General features: G+C 43.9%; 1 protein-coding gene across 2 annotated transcripts in view; it reads right to left on the bottom strand.

Annotated features, from left to right (window-relative positions):
* Nucleotides 1–21,385, bottom strand: part of CDYL (chromodomain Y like) — a 192,937-nt gene that overhangs the window by 67,873 nt on the left and 103,679 nt on the right. For both annotated transcript variants that reach the window (XM_044773322.2, XM_070515675.1), the window contains exon 2: nt 14,538–15,204. In XM_044773322.2, coding sequence (XP_044629257.1) covers nt 14,538–15,204 — 667 coding nt within the window. The remainder of the gene's footprint in view (nt 1–14,537; nt 15,205–21,385) is intronic.

A 21,385-nucleotide genomic window follows, 5' to 3' on the forward strand; every position in this document is an offset into this window, starting at 1 on the left:
GTGATTTTCTGCAACTGTGATGACCATGTTCACATTGTGTGTTCAGAGTATTCCTATAAAGCCAAACGTCACTGAACTTTTAGAGGTGATGCCAAGTATAGGAAATAGCTACCAATCTTTGCTGAAAGTGTCATCCAAGGAAGAAAATACCACAATTAAAATGCTAACCTGGAATACACAATTTAAAACTGCAGCAGCAAGATGAAAAAGAATCTCTACTCAGTTTAAGAGCTTCCAGCTTAACTCCAGGTAAAAACATTACATTTAACAAAAGTCACATCACACATCCACGTGACAGGCAGAGTTTCACTTACTGGATAAAATAGAAACCCTCCTTCTATTACCAATATAAAACAATTAAAATTGTGGGCACATCTCTTCATATACCATGTCATGTTACTATCTGACTTTAAGATTTAATTAGTGTCAACTTTTTTTTAAAGCTCCAACCACCGCAGAGCCACAGGAATTCCCACAATAATTACAGTTAACACTAGAAATGGTCCTGTGAAACTGCAGACAAAAGACCTTATTGGTAAGGTGTCTGACACTTACAAGCCAGCACTGGGGAAGTGAGGGCTTCTAGACATGAAATGTGGTCTGGGTCTCTACAAGCCTTCAACTCAACCCAGAGAGAGCCAACATCTTCACTGGTTTAATTCTCAAAAAAAAAATGTTATGACTTCCCCCTTTATTACTTCAAAATAATCCAGCAGTTCACCTTTTCCCACAGACTGCCTCTACCTATGTCCCACAGAATTAAGCAGGCCACTGCAGAAAAGGTACTGAAAGACTGCCCTCCTTGGTGATGGGACATGTTTTTCAAAATTGGCGGAGCAGTTTAGGAGACAATGCCGGTTTGTCTCACGTGAGGAGAGGCCAGCACCCATATGCTCATCACTTCCCAAGTACTCAGACTTGTGACCCACCCCGAGGTGTGGGACACTGAGCTGTCAAAGAACGATTAAGATGATCCTTTATATCAACAAGGACTCCTTCGGGGGTTTAACATTCTTAACCAAGTCTTGAGGAGGTGGAGAGGACAGAACTCAACAAACAAACTCATGTGAGTCAGTATCTCAAGCATTTAAATCCACTTTCAGGAAGACAGTGACACATAACCATTTCTATAACTATCCTGATGGGTTTACTATTTGTTTATCCAACTTTTACTGCTGAAATTCAGGTAATACTGGGGGGGTGGGGTGCACCTTGGGGAGCTAGGGCAGTGGTTAACTTCCTAAAGTTGTAACTGAGAATAGGAAACTCACGTCGAGGTACAGGTGATGACACAGGGACTGAGGAGATCTGTTGGCAACTAAATGTCTCTATTTTAGTGTATGGACTTTGTGACAATCATTTCTCAGCACGGGGCAGGGGGAGCCACGGACAGTACACAGCTGCATTCTAAGTGGCTAATATGATCATCAGTACAATCTGTGGTTGTACGATGAGAAACAAAGTCATTTGTATCTTTCCTCCTGACAGCACACTGTCCTCCCCCTTGCCACGCATACATAAACAAGGACTTCACCTGCAGAGAGAAATCAGAGATGACTATGATTGAGATAACTGGGCAGAAAGGAGGTTGTTTTAAGGTATTTTGAGAACCTACTATGTTTTCATTAAAAAATTGTTTTAAGCACAAACAACTCTCAAATAATGAAGTAGGGAGGGTAGACCAGATGTCATCATAAATAAACCTCATCATAAAGTGTCAAACCTCAAAAGGTGGGGGAGGGCCGGTGGCATGGTGAACGGAAGAATGAGTAACAAATCTACTTGCTTTGAAGAGCAAATACATAGTTTGGAAAATAACCTGGAGTAAAAAATACTTTGGAGGTTAAGATTTAAAATCCTCTTAATATTTCATATTTGAATGCCCTGGCAGACCTTATTTATGGGCCTAGACTGAGAGGCAATTACAGTAGATCCTATCACTGGGCGAGATGGGTATTTACTATACAAGGGTAATTACTTTTTTATAGAGAGAGTTTATCTTGTTAGATGTCATCATTTCAGCAACAGTAGGTCTGCACAAGGATTAGTTCATTATAATCTCCTTATCAATAGTCTGGGTATACTGCTCTTGGTGTAAGGAATGCAGCCTATAACCACAGGGCTGAACTTTCAAGACTGCTGCTTGGCCATGAATGTGGTATGGCTCCATCCATTCTGGAGCATCTCACCCTCACTCTGGTAGGGAGGCGGTTTTACCAATGTAGCTACTACTTCCTCTCTGTCGCCTACAATGCCATCCCAATGAACCCCCATAGTCAGAAACAACGGCTTTGATGAACTCCCGTCCTCCCAGGCTAGGAGCTCCTAGAAGTCAGGGGCTGTGTTTTACCGAGCTCTGAATTCTCAGCATCCAGCACAGAGCCTGACACACAGTAAACGTGCAGTAAGTGTATGATAACGAGGCATGGAGCTTCCAGAAATTCCCCCGTGCAGAAGGGGCTGATTCTCAGCATATAGCATGGAACACATTCAATCAGAAACTAAAAGCAAGGTTTAAAAAATGCCTTAGAATCAGAGAAAAAACTGTTTCAGGAACTTAGAAGTCACCAAAGATAGTTAATCAGAAGCCAGCAACTGTGCTTGAGGCCAAGTAAAATGAATCATGCACAGCAGATTCCAGTTGCAGGGGCCAAAGCCATGGAGAGGGGGAGGAGGGGGGAGCCACGGGCCCACTGGAACCAGACTCCTTGGGAGAAAGTACACAGGAGCCTTCTTCTCCCCTTAGCACCCAGAGAACAGCAAGCAGCTGTACAGATTTTAGTTAGACGGAGTGCTCTTTTATCACTGTGTTTGTCTTTTGAAGTTGAATGAATTCTTTAACTAGATTTTGCCCAGATAAAACTATACTGTGGGGCTGGCCTGGTGGCGCAGCAGTTAAGTTCGCCTGCTCCACTTTGGCAGCCCAGGGTTCGCCGGTTCAGATCCCGGGTGCGGACCAACGCATCGCTTGGCAAGCCATGCTGTGGTAGACGTCCCACATATAAAGCAGAGGAAGATGGGCATGATGTTAGCTCAGGGCCGGTCTTTCTCAGCAAAAAGAGGAGGACTGGTGGCAGATGTTAGCTCAGGGCTAATCTTCCTCAAAAAAAGAAAAAAAACTATATTGTATTAATTTTCAATGAAACGGTAATTATGAAAAGATACGTTAAGATGAACCACGAAAGAAGAAAATGCCTTTATCCACTCAACACATTTAGTGGCCACCTACCATGAGGCTGGTAGTAGAAAAACTAGGACAAAAGCCTTGGTTCTTGCTCTCAAGAAGTTCCCTGTCCCCTGGGGGTCCAGCTGTAAAGAGGAGTGTCAACTCCACCTAAGGGACGTGTGCACGTAAAGCAGGAGCACAGCCTGCTGACCCTGACTGATCTGGAAGAAGGCCCCTAAGTGCTGTTAGGCAGCAGGGGGTGGCCCGGGCAGCTGGAACCCCAAGCAGATGGCCCCTGGCCCCAGCAGCTGCTCTGCTAGTGTCCCCTTGATGGCCCAGTGCCCCAAATAAACATCCTTCAGTCTGAGACATGAAGGTGAAAAAGGACAGGAGTGTTCCAGGAACAAGTATTTTAAAAGCAAATACAAAACTAGAAGTGTTGGGTGAGGAGGGGAAAAAACTGGGACGCTTGTGCACTGCTGGGGGGAATGTAAAGTGGTGCAGCTGCTAAGGAAAACAGTATGGAGGGTTCTCAAAAAATTAAAAATACAAGTAAGTACCACAGGATCCAGCAATCCCACCCAAAAGAATTCAAAGCAGGATCTCAAAGAGAGATTTGTACACCCACATTCAGTGCAGCATTATTCACAACAGCCAAGAGGTGGAAGCACCCCAAACGTGCAGCAACAGACGAATGGATAAAGAAAATGTGGTGTATACACACAATAGAATATTATGCAGCCTTAAAAAAAGGAAATCCTGTCACACGCTACACATGGATGAACCTCAAGGACATTATACTAAGTGAAATAAGCCAATCACAAAAGGGCAAATACTGCATGATTCCACTCATGAGGTATCTATAGTAGTCAAAATCACAGAGACGGAAAGGAGAATGGTGGCTGCCAAGGCCCGGCCCGGGGGAGGGGAAATTAGTGTTTAATATGCATAGAGTTTCAGCTTTGTAATATGAAGAAGTTCTAGAGATCTGTTGCACAATAATGTGAATACACTTAACATTTCTGGACTGTACCCTTTAAAATTAAAACAAAAACGAAGCCATGGTGAATCCTATTAAATGCAGCTGGGAGCGACCAGTTCTGATGAGGGCTGAAGCCCCAGATCAAGCTCCTGGGAGGTGCCCAGTGGCCCAGGTGCTGAGAGTCCCTTAGAGCCACAGGACAGGAGCCAGCCTGCGGGCGAGTGGGAAGGGGAACAAGCAACTGCAGACCAACTCTCCAGGCGTGCAGCCTCAAAGGGAAGTGTGGACTGGCGCGGAAACAAGATTACGAAAAAAAACAGAACCTTGAGGAAAAGCTGGGCACATGCATTCCAGTTCCTTCACTTCTCTCAGCCTAGGGTTCCGTATCAGTAAAATGGGCGTCACTTCACAGTACTGACTGTGGCGACCAGCAACAGATGGACACGATGAACCTAGCACACTGCAGGGAGGTGATAAATGGTGCCATCACTAGAAGGAGAGATGAGGTTTATGGCTTCCAATTAGAGGCTGAGTCCTCCGAGGCGACGGCCAGGGCTGGGTGGGAATGGAGGCTGTGACTCAGAAGGCCAGTCTTTGAGGAATGCTGACACAGGACCAGAAGGCTGTCAACCAGACAGCAACAAGGAGGGAGCAGGAGGCAGGAGACACAGGCCCCCCACAGGAAGGGTTTTGTACGAACCTGGAGGAGGCTGCCTGTCACCCCCAGGCCTCAGGGCACTGAGGATGAGCACTCCCTACTCCAGAGATGTGGGGGAAGGCGGTGGCCCAGGAAGCAGAGCAGGTCTCCGGTTTCATGGAGGGCAAGGATGGGAAATCCTCTTTCAGGAGGTTGAGAATGTTGAAGAATTTGATGAAGACAGCTATGAATACTACAGGTGTGCTACTAAGTTGGGGGGCAGATGAGAAGGGGAAGGAAGCCAGCCCAACTGGGAAAAATTACAGGAAAAGGTTACAGGGCTTCAACAGAGGCTGCAGCTCAGGGTGACAATGAGGAAATGCAAGGAATCACACATCAAGGTTATTTCATCTCAACGACCAAGAGCCTAAGACACTGCAAAGGCTCCGCTGGTCTGAAGCTCATTCTGGCGACACTGAGCTCAGGAAACGAATAAATCTGGGTGAGGGGCCCTAGCAATTACCGATCAAGTTGTCTCCTGGATGTTGTCACATAAAGCGAAATTATTCACTCGTATTTTGAAAAGATGTTCTGCGCCATTCATCTACAGATGTATTCTCCAGTTTCTCCAGCTCGAAAAGTCCCGTATCGTTCCATATTTGCACAAGCTCAAAATTCGCCTGACTCCTACCTACTTGCTTGACAATTTCTCCCTATTACCCCAACAAATCTTTTGTTTCTTTTTCAATCATTCTTTTTGGAAGACAAACACTAATGATGAAAGAAATGACAAAAATTCCTCCAACAACTCATTCATTCCCACACAAATGTTAATTAAGCACCTATTATATGTAAACGACTGGACTAGACAATGCAGAAGATTCTAAAGGAGAGGAGTAAAATGTCTGCCACAATGCTTTCCCAGTCTACCATCTAAAGTTGTATTGAATTTGTCCATCCATTCTGGATCTCTTCCATCAGATTTTACTTTCTCAGAGAGTCCTCTAGGGAGTCAGCTCTCATCCCTCTAGTGTGGGTCTCCAGGCCACTCTGGTTAAGACTTCTCCACCCAAAACAAAAGCACCTTGGAGAATCTGACTTCCCAGTGTCTTTCTTCAAAAAGTTCCTGATAAACTAACTTAAAAATAGCCTTACCTCATTCGTAATTCAAAATGTGACTGACTTGTAAAAGGTGACATCTCAAATTAGGAGATAAAAGCAATGCCTAGCCGCGGAAGACAGGACTCCGACTCTGAAACACAGGATGGCACTAGAGGAGTATTTGCGAAGACCAGTACCCTATTGCAGACGAGAGCAATACAAATGGGAACACAGAAGACAAGAAGGATTTCTAACAGGTGTTCAGCCTCCACTAGTAGGCAGCAACTAGAGCAACCATTTTAAAAAAAAGAATGTCCCCTGAATATGCAGGGTTTTTTTCCTTCTGCCTTTATACCAGTCAGTTGTAAAGTTCAAGAGGAGCAGAAACTGTAGTCAGAAAGATTCTTTTCTGACATTTGACCTAAGGAATCCAAATTCCTTTTAAATTATAAAGCTCCCAGTTAACAAAACACACTATCGTATATTCAAAACAGAGCAGGAACCATAAAATTAATGTAAATTAATATGAGGTTGTCTTATAAAACTGTTGTAAATCCCTTAAGGCAGAGACTAGACAGCCCTATTCATTCTAACCCCTGGTATGGAAGGATCAGTCGAGTGGGTGCCAGGAGGACCAAAGGTCAGTGACCTCTTCTGAAATGCTCCCTTTAGAAGTCAGCACATGACAGCTCAAACACGCAGGTTAGCGTGGTCCCTGGCAAGGATGACGTGAACATTCATGAAGTCTTCACATTTTGAAAAAGTCGCACTACCCTCTACCTTAAATAGGTAAGGGAATAAAGAAAAATAAATGCAAACAGCCAATTATGACCTGTGAAAACAGAACTTTCATGTTCTAAAACTGAAACAATGAGATACCAATTTCCACCTTCCCATCTGGCAGATATTTAAAACTAAATATTAAGAATAGGTAAATGGGCACTCACAATCTTCACAGCTTATTCAGACAGCAATTTGGCAACATCTATCAAAACCTTAAATCAATCAGAGCCCATGCACTTAGCTCTTGCTTACAAAGCAGGTCTCCAACTACCTCTCAAATGGTTCAGGAGAACACTGTACATGCATACGTATACACGTGCACGTAAAATACATACACACGAGGGGCGGACAGGAGAGAAGACGAGAAGGTAAATGGGGCAAAATGCAAACAACGGGTGAATGGGGATAGAAAGTATACAGGTGTTTCTCGTATTGCTCTCGCAATTTCTCCATAAGTATGAAATCATATAAAAAAAATAAAAATCAAGTTTAAAACTTCAAAAGAAGTGAGGCAGAGATTTTGAAAAAGGCAAACACCAGAACAATTAATGCAGTATAATTCCACATCAAAGAGTATAAATACATAGAAAAAGTCTGAAATGACACTTGTCAAACTATTAATGTTCCCTCTTGGGAAGAAAATGGTATTCTGAGGGGAGGGGGTAATGGTAGTTTTCTATTTCACTCGATGTACTTCTAAATTAGTTGCATAAAAATTCACAGTATTTATGTATTACTTGTGTTTAAGACAGAAGGTATGGTATTTCTGCCACTCTAACATCAATAACATATTTTCATTTATGGGGGGGAAAACTCTCAATGTCTACAGCTGTGGTTCTCACTTAATGGATGTACCCAGACAGAGGCCCCTTGTGGGAGTGTGGGTGTGCAGGTAGATGGGAACAAGAGACACGGAGATTTCTCAGGATGCCTGAGGCTGTTACTAGCATTTTAAGGGGAGGGCCAGGGATGCTAAAGCAGGGGAGTGTCCAGGTCCAAATGTAAAGCGCCCCCTGCTGAGAAACACTGACACTGAATCATGATAGCAGGTATGTGACATATTCATGTAAGAAATAGCCACGAAATCTTTTTAGAAGAATGAAGTAGAGTTATTTGTGTAGATATGAAAATATATACAAAATGTATCATAAAATTAAAAAAAAACAAGTTGTAGAACCATATGACAAGTATGAGCCCACTAATATATTTAAAAGATGTGCATATTTATAGAATTTCTGGAAGGAAAAAACTGTTAGCATAGGTTATCTCTGGGGAATAGAAAGAGGAAGTGGGGTGTGGGGTGGGGGGCTTTTACTTTTCTTTGAGATGCTTTAATTATTTTATAATGTCTCTGTCATTTAAAATTTTAAATTAAAATATTTATTTAAAACTCTGTCATTTAAAATTTTAAATTAAAATATTTATTTAAAACAAATTACAAACACCTGAAGACAATTTTAAATCAAGATAGGCTAAGGCTAAGTAATCCCAAGAGAGCAGAGGAACTAAAGATACCTAAGAATCTAAGACATACTATAAACAGAACTTAGTACTGTATTTTTATTTATTTCCCATCTTGCTTTATAAAAGCACAGACTCAGAATAACACAGTACAGGACGGCAGCTGTTAAACTCTGGCACATCAGAACCACCTGATGGCTCGTTAAACAGACTCTGGGCCCACCTGAGATTCCACTGCAGAAGGCGAGAGTATGGCCCGGGGATGTGCATTTCTAACAGGTTCAGATGCTGCTGCTGCTGCTGGTCTGGGCAGTATACTTTGAGAACCATTGGTATAGGAAAAAAATACCAAAAAATGTAGAAACAAAAGGAGAAAACTAAACAATCAAGGGCTCTGAAGTGGGCTCACTGGGTCAACGATGCTGCAAGTCCTACCCACCCTTGGGCACCCCACAAACCCTGGGAGTGCAGTGAGGAGGGAAGTCTCCCCACAGCAGCACAGTACAGAGCACGGCAGCCAGGCAGGGGCTCTGTGGAGCTCACACTGGCTCTTCCGGCTAGGACATATGACAGTGGAGAGCTGGCTGCGTTTATTCCCTAAGCTGCTTAGGCCAGTTGAACTTACTATCGTACTTAATATATTTTTACATAAAATAGGAAATATGATTATAAAAGGCGAGCTGATGCTTCAGTGAAAAAAAACTACGTCTAATGCTTTGGAAAGGTTCTAAGGCTAAACGTAACTGTCAAATCAGATAAGTGAAAAATGGAAAGAATAAAAAATTCTAGGATTGTGCATTCAGATTTGTAAGTATCTAAGTTCTTGTTGCACTTTAAAGAAATCCAAACTGGAAATAGTAGATGATGCATTATGGGTGTGCTTCACACAAAATCGAACTCCAATCAATGGATCCATACTCAAGGAAAAGGGCTTGACTCTTCCAACAAGTGGGAAATGGAAGTACTCCTTTCTAAAGGCCTTGGCTCTACGTCAATGATTGGTAAGTAACTGCACATTTATGAGTGGTAAAAGAAAACGATTATGGTTTGTATGTTTTTAAAGACTCCGAGGGGTGACCATCTCTAACAGACTGCTGCTGTGGGACACAAACATCTCCTCTATGGGGCTTCGTGCCTAAAACTTTGTACTAGAATCTGAAGCACACCTGGGTTTGAGGAGCACTGAGCTCACCTCAAGGAAGGAAGGAAGGATTCTGCCTAGGTGGCCACATCATTCTGCCTGAGGTTACCGTTAAGTGCTTAGGGAGGGGTGGAGGCAAGTCCTACCTCTGCCTGCCTCAAAGCTTTACTCTGCCCACGTTCAAGTTTAGCTTCTGCAATCTTTCTACGTGTCAGTAGGTTTGTTCCTTGTAAGATAATATGGGTGGAAGCATCTGGCATGGTACCTGCTGTACAGGAGGTGACAACAAATGTTTGTTGGTTTCAAATTTAAAAATTTTTTGACCAAACCCTCATAAACACTTTTAATCGACTGTTTGCTATAGCATGGCTTCAAATGTCCTCTTTTCAAGTGGACATTTCCTGTTGTGGCCCTGCTGAACAGCTCCTGTCTCTGGGCACTGTATCCTGACTTCTTAACCTTCCCTGAGGTCAGGTTATAATTGCTGCACCTAACAATAAATGGCCCTAGGGGGTCAGGGGCCTCTCCCTAGAGGACAGCTTGTGGATTAGGCACTTCAGCTTCCCTGATAACCAGAGAAGGGAGACAGATGTCTGTTTCATACTTTCATAGAGAGGAATTTACACTACAGCTCCTCAGAAGCCACCAAGTTTTCCTCAACAATTTCTCCCAAGAAATTCCTTCGATTGAAACGCTCGTGGGATGGCAGGTAGTGTTAACTGTGGTGTGTTAAGGTATTTATTTCCTCCTAAATCTGTTGGCTTTGACTTAATATCCAGCAGCCAACCCCACATGACAACACCGATAAGGTTTAGACCTCATTTTTTAAAAAAAGTTTGTTAATAATGATACCGAACCTCTTAATCTCAAATTCACGTGCCCAATGCTCAGTAAACCAATCACTGAGGTATAGGTGCTTGGAGACGGAGAAAGGTTTTATTTGAATGGCCAAAATGAGAGGGCGGGAGGAATGTCTTCTCTTAGACTGGCGTTAACAAGAGAAGAAAGCAGAGAGTTTTATTGCATGAAGGAGCCTGCACGTGTAATCTTTTACTCCAGAGAAGCCCCTGGGTAATTTGACTTCTGGGCATCCACAGGAGCTGGGGGCTGGTCACCCAGGGATGGCAACCTCCCTGAAGGCCTTCTCTTCTGCACAAGCTCACAAGTCCTCGAGACCTCTGAGTCACCCCTCAAGTTAAACAAGAAACCTTACTGAATATCTGTGGTAACCCTCAAGCACTGGGCTTCAACGGCATTTACTCAAATGTGAGACTTGTGAAATGACGATCAATTATGTATTTGAATTTAGGAAAGAACAAAGAAACAATAATGCAGTTTTTAAAAGCAATTGCTTCTTTTGTAGGATTAATTTGTTACACAATTAAAAGAGCAAGAAAACATTATCATTAACTTAATAAAGAAGGATAGGGAGAAGACAGTTGCATTGCTCAAAGTTTAAAATTTCTCTTATTTCTGAGTGAAGCAATATATTCATCTTTTAAACCTTTGTTTCATACTTAAAACAGTTAAAAACCGAATATACATATGGTGATTCTATAAAAGTAATCTTGTGTGTTAAAATTCTCCAGCAACAGTTATCCTTTTGGTTAACAGATATTTAAATATCTGTTGTGTCTGATGGCAAAAATATCCCTCACACACACGATGACTGTTTTGAACAGGAGATGGTTCATTTCCCATGACTCCATGAATATCTGCTTCAATTAGTTTTAGAAAAACAAATCAGTTTTCTTAAGTAGCTCCAAAATTAACGTGGAAAATAAACAAACAACTGCTTTACAAATGTCTGTGTGTGGACCAGCAAGCCAAGAGAGCCCCAGTCCCACATCTCCTCATCCGGGAGAGACAGCCCTGAGGGCGAGGCACAGGTTTCCTGGAATGCTTTCACACTTCTGGCCCATGTACTTGTTGTTTCGCTAACATGTCTTCCTTCCCAGTGAGCGTGACCGGAGACAGGGCTACAAAGGACTTCTTACAGCCCTGTGTCCAGTGAGCACAGTTCTACCGCACTCCCTCCCTCCACTAATGCTTGCAGAGCCCTCACTCCACGCAGGCCCTACTTTGCACACAGATTTAGCCCTGGCAAAACAAAATCCCTTCTGGGCACTCACGCTCCAGGGGAAGCAACAACAAGAGCACCTTTCTACAAAGGAAAGGTGGAGGGAAGCAAGCACCTCGTCACCTAAGTGTCTGTCAGTGGCCGAGTTGTCTACGACACCACCAGTTCTTGCTATCGCGTTTCCTTCATAAAGGACACCCCAAGAGGAGGCTCCCGTGCGAGGAGGCGCTGGTTCCTTTCCTTCTTGAATTCAAGCCTGATTCAGGTCATGGCCACAGCCGAGGTCATTCACCACTGTCCCAAAAACATCCCTGGGCGGCTTCTCCTCTTCCTCCCGGCCAAGTGGAGAGGATATTCTCAAGAGTGTACAGGACTCGGGGCCAGGAGAAAAAGGCGGCCAAAAAGGCCTCAGAAACACACTGTCACTCCCACCCCACTCTACCCAACTCCACACAAGATAAAGTTATTGAAGGTTTTATGCTTATATGTCCCCTGCAGTTTTAACCAAAGCCATCCTTATGGACATTCATAAATCTCTGAAATGAGAAGAGTAACAAAAAAGGAAGTTACCAACTCCTTATTTAAATACAAGCCATCACCCTTCTTATATACAAAATTGAAGGATTTTGCTGAGGGCAGCCCACCCTGCATAACTGTGGAAAAAGCAGAATGCAGAAACTTAAAGGTCAAAAAGTTTTCAAAGAGCTAGTCCTGACAGCCCAGCAGGGGAAGCTTGGCGTTCTCTATTTCGGTGGCCCGGTTCAGGCATGGAACCACACCACTCGTCTGTCAGCTGCCATGCTGTGGCGGTGGTTCACACAGAAGAATCAGAAGGACCTACAACTAGAATATACAACTATGTACTGGGGCTTTGAGGATGGGAGAAAAAAGAGGAAGACTGGCAACAGATGTTAGCTCAGTGTGAAACTTTCCCAGCAAAACACAAAAACTCAGCTTATAAAAAAATAGTTTTGAAAAATCAAGGGTTCACCCCAATAAAAATGCACATACATACAACTTTTCTGGACAGAGAGGAACCACAGATCTTCTGAAGCCTTCTGCATCCCCCTATCCCCCAAAAAAGTACTGCCCCAGTACTGTGACCTCCCAGAGCAGGTTAGCTACCTTTTTCTGTAAAGAGCCACACTGTCCATTTTTTCAGCTTTGGAGGCTATACAGTCTCTGTCCCAGTGATTCAGTTCTGTCCCTGTAGCTGGAAAACAGCCACAGACCATGAGTGAATGAATAAATGTGGCTATGTTTCAATAAAACTTTACTTATGGACACAGAAATTTGAATTTCTTATATTTACACGTGTCATGAAATAATATTTCTCTTGATTTTTCCCAAATATTAGAAAATGTAAAAACCATCCTTAACTTGTAAACTGTACAAAACCACATGGTGGGCTAGGTTTGGCCCACGGGCTGCAGTTTGCCAACTCCTGCCCCAGAGCCAGCACGGGCCCAGTCCTTGCTTGCAGACCCAGAGCCCAGCACAGTGCCTGGCCCTAATTAATCAATAAAGAAGCAGATGTGTATTTGTCTAGTGGAGGCAGCAAGCAATGGTAAGAGGAACACGGGAGAAAGAACTGAGAAACGTGTTCTGATCCCATCTCTGCCTTCAGTTCTGTCTGAACACCACAATCTCTCTAGACTTGATTTCGCTATCTGTAAAGTAGACCGTCCTATTAGATGATGTATAAAGTCTCTTCGACCTCTGAACCTCTATGATCCTTCATTTACAACGAGGTAAGAAAACTGTATCCGTGAGCAGGCCAACAAGACAAGAAATCAACTCTGCAGTAAAAAGGCTCACTCAAGTTCCTGGTGAAGGTGGAACTTTTGCCACAGGGAAGAGGAGCAGCATTTGGGTAAAGTGTGTATCTGAAAAACACCAGCAGGATGGCAACTTATTGTCCAAACGGAAGCCCAGATTTCAGCTCATATCGCTCCTCATTGCTACACCAGGGCCTAAGCCAAACTTGTTGGATGCACCACAGCAAGACAGTTGGAGCAGTGTCTTAGATGAACATTTCCCTTCAGAGGAAAACAGCTCCCCCAAACCAAACATCGTCTTATTTTGTTTTCTATTATTCTGCTAAGCATTTAGCTGAGAGAGACATACACAGGCAAAGGGACAACTACTGCACTGCAATGCAGAGGGCAAGGAGAGTGTAAGAGACAAAAGGACCCAGGAGCAGGTGGCCCTGAACTGGAAGGAGAATCAGAGTTCACGAGGTGAACGAGGAACAGAGAGAGCAGCAGGAGCACTGACACGGAGAGGCGCAGCTAGAGAGGTAGGTGAGGGCTGAGCAGACCCAGGAACAGACCTGCTAACGAAGGCAACCGTGCTACAATCAGATGGGCAGTTGGGGTCCCCTCTCCTGTCCAAGAATTACAGAAAATGGATGGGAAACCGTCAAAGGCAGGAAGCAGGAAGACCAATTAGAAAGCTATGGTAGGTAAGAGGGACCAGGTCGTAAAGTGAGGTAAAGCTAGTGGGCTTACATTAGAGAAACATGTATAGAAGTCTATAAAAATCGCTGGCTAGCTAGGCATGGGAAAGGAAAGGGAAGGAAACTGTCTATGCTCATAAACAAGCATGCTGTCTTAGGAGCTGGGGAGGCCATGGTACAAAGAAACAAACCAAAGTCCCAAAGCCTCTCCATTGAAACGCATTTCCGGTAATTTAAATGGTCAGCAAAATGAGGATCAGGACTTCTAATCTATAGTGGTCACACTTAGAAAATTGAGATGGGCTCTCAACATAAGACTCACTATCTGAGAGACGTATAAAAGTAGGGGGCTTCAGAAAGAAATCTGCGGTAAAAAAATACCAACCAGAACCCATTTAGAGTAAGATGCTGTTTAAAGCAAGTCAATGTGGTGGTACAGTTTGCAGATGGGAAATCAGAGATAGCTAGTGCTGATTTAAGGCATAAATGCCAAAGGCTTCAAGTGAAGAGAGGAGAAGCTGGCAAAATCTCTCAAAGGTTCCAGTAGACCTGTCAGAAGCGGAATTTACAGAACTCTCCAGGATTATGACAGCCTGCTCTCTGGAGCAGCAGCAACGTGCTGAGAAGCAGCACCTACTCCCACCCGCCAAGGTAATGACCAGGCATGGGTAACAGCTGTGGCAATCAACAGACACACTGCCCACCGAGCAGCTGACCTGGACACTCACCTTTTCCATTAACGGCTAGTCCCGTGGCCATGGCCGCGGTCACGGGGCCAGACACCTGAGGCGCTAGTGAGTGTATTCGGGGCCTGCTCCCCATTCTAGCTCGCTCTGCACCAGGGCCCAATAAAGCTCCAACCGGCTTTTCGGCTGCCACTTCTGGTGCCACCGTGTCCTCATGACCCTGCTCGACAGGCTCCAGTTTCTCAGGGCTCTCATTCTGAAAGCCGTCCACTGCGGTCCTGCTCTTAATGGGGCTCTTAGGCACAAGTATCTTTATACCTGATTTTGCTAGGTCCATATTCTTCCGGTTTGAGAGAGATGGAGCTGTGTTTTTCCTGAACTTCTGGCTGGCAGAAAATAACTGACTGTTTTTCGACTCGTGGTCTTTGCCAATTACTAGTGATTTCGGAGAGGTCTTAGAAAAGTTGCTGTTGGTAGATCTGGAAATCTGTTTCCTAGCGTTGTTTGGAGAGGTCCTATTTGTTCTGGTTAATGTGCTTTCTTTCTGCTTTTCAGTGTGGCGTCTGTTAAAGTCATGAATATATTCCTCACAGTTCACAAGATGCTGCTCTGGTTCCCAAGTGTCATCCTCGCTGTCATAGCCTTTCCATCGAACCAAATACTCTGTCTTCCCTTTTTTGTTTTTCCTTTTGTCAACAATCCTTTCAACCTGTTTATAAAAGAAAAGAAAAAAGTATAAACATATTATCTGAAAAAAAGTGCAAGTTTAATAAATGCAACATCAAAAATAATAAAAAACATGGGGCTGGCCTCATGGCTCAGTGCTTAGGTTTGGCGCATGCCAACTGGGTGGCCTGAGTTAGCTTCCCAGGTGCGGACCTACACCATTCATTAGTGGCGATGCTGTGGTGGCCACACACATACAAAATAGACGCACAGGGTGAATCTCCCTCAAGCAAAAAGACGAAGATTGGCAACAGATGTTAGCTCAGGGTGACTCTTCCTCAGCAAACAAATAAATGAATAAATACTAAAAACCACCATAGATAATGAAAATGGTCTTTTCTCCAAGCCCAATCATCTGAAAACAGAATAGTAACAGAACATTTGGGATTTTAGCAATTTCCTTAAAATTAGGTCAAACAAAAAGCTAAAATTTCATGCTCAGAATATATGGATGTGCATTACGTAGCTTATTTTTCTGTGATTCAAAGGGGGATCTTTCTTTTACTTTTACATTGAACCCTGACCACCTGAGTTGGTTTTCACAGTCAGAACTGGAACAGTACTAGTCACCCACAGCCTTCTACCTGGTCATCCTTAGGTGACCAACAGCAGGGACCAAACAATAGTGCACTTGTGGTAAATGCCACACGCTATGAAGGGCTAAGAGCCTTCTGGGTTGTGGGACTGGCTCACCGAGGAAACGTGGTTGGTATTGCCAAGTATCAGAAGCACTTCATTAAAATTAAAACGGTGAGCAGAGAATGTAAAGCTTTATGGGTAATAAAATGGTCTAGAATGGCAAAGCTATTTACCTTCAAGTGTTGGTTTTAACTAATTTTATGCTAACATCTTTAAAGGAAGATGCTGTTAATCTTTGTATTTGATGATCAATACATACTGTATCAAATTTATAAATTCATACAAGCTTGCCATGAAACATACTGTTATTATTGTGACAAATTCTACTATCTTAACATCCTAAGTATAAATGGGAGATGCTCTATGGCTCGCATGAACAAAATATATTTGACATAATGCCCCTGTGTTATTGGAGAAATATTTAGAATCTGTTGTCACCTCTCCAGTGAACCATCAGCTCGCTTCCCAGGGCAACATGCACCCCTGTACCTTGTAGGTAGAGGCCTACAGCCACAGCAGCTCTTTAATTAAGGACGCAAAAGTCGAAGCCCATCAATTATCAAGAACATTAATAAATTTCTGGCAAAGTTACACGTTAGACCAGATGACATAACGATGTACTTAGTTCTCCAACATTCCAAAATAACAGGCTAACTGAGTACAACTATAGACATTTTTGGAGAATGGGAGACTACCCCACCCCATCATTTCCCCTACTCTCAAAGAAACCCCCAAACTCTCCAATATATATACCCGAAATACAGAGAATGGTGAAGCCCTTAACTGAAGAAAAGTCTAAAATTAAATACACATTATTGTTTTCACGCAAAAAGGATTAAGGGTAAAGACAGGCCTTGCTTCAGCAGAAGGTAGATTTCATGCCAAACAAAACGTGGGATCCGCAGGTGTGCGTCCTCACAGTGCACAACAGAGCAGGCCGAGCTTGGACAGTGATGTTTCTTTCCCCTGCTCCCTTGCTTGTGAAGAGTTATTTAGAAGGGCACATTTCAATGTAGTAAAAGATGTATTTCTAGAAAATTCCACGCCAATCAATTTCATGGCAGAAATAACTTAAAAGTTTTAAATACAAGGGGTAAAGAGATTGTCTCAAGAGAAAATTATGTTTAATACTTATTTTCTTTTTAAATCAATTTTTATTCCAGAAGCAGAAAGTACCCTAAGCCAGAGCACCCCATTTTCCTTAAAGCTGAAGCAGGGGTCTGGTGAAGCAGGATGAGTTTCTTTCCCCTCCTCTCCTTGTACTTTCCCTTCCAGGGCCGATACCCGACGGGAACCTTCACCTGCCAGTTCCCCACCAGTGCTCTCAGGAAACCAAGAGGCGGCCTAAGAGGACAAGCTCAGCAGGTGTGGTGGTGCACGTGCTGTGTTTTACGTATACTCAGCGGCCAGACCCTGTTTAGACACTGAAAGAAGGCAGTGATGAGGGACACATCAGACTATGGCTTGGCAAACTTTATGGAAAGGGCCACACAGGCCAGATGGTCTCCCCACCAATCAACTCTGCCACTAAGGCACAAAAGCATCCACAAACAACGTGTAAATGAGGTGGCGTTAAAAACAAAACAACTCTATGGATACTAAAATTAGAATTCTGTAATTTTCATGTGTCATAAAATATTATACTTCTGATATTTTTCAACTATTTAAAAATGTCAAACCTTTCTTCAAGTTGACCTGCAGGTCACAGTTTGCTAACCCCTGCATTAGACTATGAAGGAGCAATAGGATTCAGGATGCAGACACACTGCCCTTCTAATTCTCGTGGGGGACATGGTTTGCAAGTCGACAAGACACATATGGCTGACAGGGAGACACCAAGCATGCCCTAGAAGCGGCAGGTGTACAAGAGTCACACCAGGCATTAGACACAGGGTGGGGAGGTTGAGGCCAACCACCACCACAGGCTTCTAATACCAACTTCAGACTAGACTGGGGACATGAGGGTCTCCCATTCCTCCCAATCAAGGACAAATGTCCTTCCCCCTTTGAAAGCTTAAAAGTCAAGTCCTGTTGATTCCCTATTTTGAGTGGCTAAAATAATCTCCCACAAAAAGGCATCACTAGGATTCAACAACATTTTACTGGAATATTACCTAAAATTATTTCCAGAGCACTTTTTTGGTGGTGAGAGAGGAAAACCTTGATCACAAGACAAACTCCAAAAAAGATCCCTCATCAGTTTTTCAGTCCCTTTGCCTTGGGTTCTCCCTCTCACGGCCAATGTAACTACTTCTGAAAACTAGTATCAATGAATTGTCCTTCTCAAAGTATAGGCAGGTATCCACTTCTAGTTACAGAATTTTAATGCAAAGAATTTTACATAAAACGAACTCTTCATTGAAGTACAGAATTGCAAACAAGTTCTATGAAGGTTTTAAAAAACCAAGACAAAATGAAGGCAGAAAGGCACGAAAATCTCATTCAGATTACCTAGATACTGTTTTGCAGGGTTACTCACAATCACATGTGAAGTAAAATTCCAGCAAATCCACATCATAATAACCATCTTTGACTACTAGTGCCATAATAAATCAACCAAAGTTCTTTTTGTTAGGATTTTTTTTTTTTGAGGAAGATTAGCCCTGAGCTAACATCTGCTGCCAATCCTCCTCTTTTTTTAGCTGAGGAAGACTGGCCCTGAGCTAACATCCGTGCCCATCTTCCTCTACTTTATATGTGGGACGCCTACCACAGCATGGCTTGCCGAGGGGTGCCAAGTCCACACCCGGGATCCGAACCAGCAAACCCCGGGCTGCCAAAGTGGAACATGTGCACTTAACTGCTGCGCCACCAGGCGGGCCCAGGATTTCTTTTTAAAACTCAATCTAAAAAGTCAAAATGTGAAACAAGTAAAATCAGGCTTTCCTTAAGATTACCAAGTCCCCTGATGGTTTGCAGAGTGGTGAAATTAATCAACAAGGATCACTCCCAACACCTAGCCCACTGCACCCACCTCAGAGCACACCCCGATGTCCCTAGGCCCAGAAACGTGCTATAGGGTTGCAGAAGACAGAAAGAAAAGGATGGACAGAAGATTCACTAACACATGAACCAAAATCTACGGAGAAACAGAAACTGGCTAAGGAGCTCAGTAAGAGAAGGGAGAAAGAGTAACCGCCATTGGTGCAGTTAAAATATCAAATAGCCCGAGACATAACATCAGGGCAAGGCACGCAAACACATCGGCTTACAAGAAAAAGACCAAAGCTGCAAAACAATCACAGTCGGGTAAGTTTGGCCCATTGAATCACCATCAGTAACTGTGTCAGCAGCCACGCGGCTGCTAACACTTGCTCTGATTCCTCCCAGAACAGTGGGAGTAGGCTGTCAGGATAACTTTGAAACCACAGCAATGCTGAAAGCTTTTCTCAAGTTTGGGTCTTGCACCAATGGCTGGATAATCTGGAACAACAGATCATCACTATGGAAAAAAGGAATAAACAAAAACCCTGCAGAATTCTGGTGAGCCTTTGAAAGGCAACAGCTCTTTAGAGGAGGAAGACACGTTTTTCACTAGCCGTGTGAAAGCTGTGTTTACTATTAAGAAGAGGAAGAAGTTGCCTTAATTACTGAGAACACTTATTAACTATTATAAACAGAGGGAGAGAGTTCCACTGCAAGAAAGAGAGGAATGATATAAACATAACTATTTGACACTAAAAAGAAACCAACAACCCACAGAAACCGAGCAGACTGGATCCCTGAAAGAAGGGAACCCAACGGCTTCTGCACTCCCCAGGCTGCTGCTGGCAGAACTCCAGGAGAAAGCACAGTCTTACAGGCTTCAGATGTCACAGCGAAGAGCTGGGAGTGGACAGAATGGCTAGAAATCTGGGAAGGAGACCACAGACAGGGGGGTCTCAGAGAGCGGGGAGCCCTTAAAACAACATATCAATCTCTTCAAACCCTGGGCAGACTCCTGAACTACGCCAAGCCAGTGGAAGGCAACAGTTGGGGTGTTGGGGCACCTAAGACCACCCCCAGTTAGATGATCATTAGCAGGACTCACAGGACTCAGCACACAGTCTCACTCACAGCTACGATTTATTACAGTGGAAGGATATGAAGCAATATCAGCGAAGGGAACAGGTGTGTGTGGTGAAGCCCAGGGGAATCCAAGCACCAACTTGCAAGGGTGCGCTCCCAGCAGTCACAGGACGGGCCACCTCCTCCAGCAACAAGCTGACCCAACACGTGCAAAATACTGACTACAAAGGAGCTCATTAGAGACTCAGTGCCTGGGATTTTTACTGGGGCCTGGTCACACAGGCACCCTCTGCCTAGCATGTATCAAAATTCCAGATTCTTGGAAGGAAAGTAGATGCTCTGCATAAACTATACCAATGAACGTCACTGTCAAACTTAAACCAAGATAAGGAAAACACAAACCAGCCGGGGGCGGGGGGCGGGGGGGAGGATGGGAGAAGACATTACACACAGGGCCACAACAATGGAGACCAGTAGAGAAGGGAAATACATCTTTGAAGCACTGAAGGAAACGACTGTCAACTCAGAATTCTATATCTAGGAAAAAAAACACTTCAGAAGCAAGGGTAGAGTTGTATTTCTAGGATTTTTTTTTTAAAGATTTTATTCTTTCCTTTTTCTTCCCAAAGCCCCCCGGTACATAGTTGTATATTCTTCGTTGTGGGTCCTTCTAGTTGTGGCATGTGAGACGCTGCCTCAGCGTGGTTTGATGAGCAGTGCCATGTCCGCGCCCAGGATTCGAACCAACGAAACACTGGGCCGCCTGCAGCAGAGTGCGCGAACTTAACCACTCGGCCACAGGGCCAGCCCCAGTATTTCTAGGATTTTAAAAGAGCTCTGAAGACACACTCCCCAACTAAGCAGGCAAAGCAGGTGAAAACTACTAAAAAAAACCCCTAAAGTCTCTGAAATTGTCCTAAGGCCACAGAGCAAATAAAGAAACATTTATTCAAGAAAACCTACTAACACTGCATAAGAAGAGAGAGAGTTTGTGACTTCCTTCCTCTCTACCTTCCAGTTCAGTGTGACAGGAGCCCACTCTGGGTGGGTGTAGCCAAGAACACAGGCTGTCTCTCCCCTCAGCTCCCAATCAAGACTTACCATATCTCACCAAGAGAGACAGGCCACCAGTGTTTCTTCTCCCCCACTCAAATCCCTATAAGTATGCCCAAGAGGTCAGGGGCTCCTTTCCTCTACCTGGTCCCTGCCAACAACAAGGCTCCACCACAGGGGTGGTAGGGAAAAAGTGGTAGGGATTTTGACCACTCTTGCCCCAACTCCCTCTTAATAGCAAAGTTCCATGTTGAGAGAGGCAAGCTGAGAAGACCAGAGGCCACCACTCTACCCAGCACCCAGACTAGTGGTTCAGAGACTTTGCCCGGGGGAGAGGTAATCCATAAGAAAAGAGAGCTGTGCTCCAACATAACCGACTTTGTTTGAGAGGGAGTATGGGGAAGTTTAAACTTAAAGATGCTCTTGAAAATCATAATTAAGAGCAACAAGCTAAGCCATAGCTC

The sequence above is a fragment of the Equus asinus genome, chromosome 8 (assembly GCF_041296235.1).
Source record: "Equus asinus isolate D_3611 breed Donkey chromosome 8, EquAss-T2T_v2, whole genome shotgun sequence".
NCBI lineage: Eukaryota > Metazoa > Chordata > Mammalia > Perissodactyla > Equidae > Equus > Equus asinus.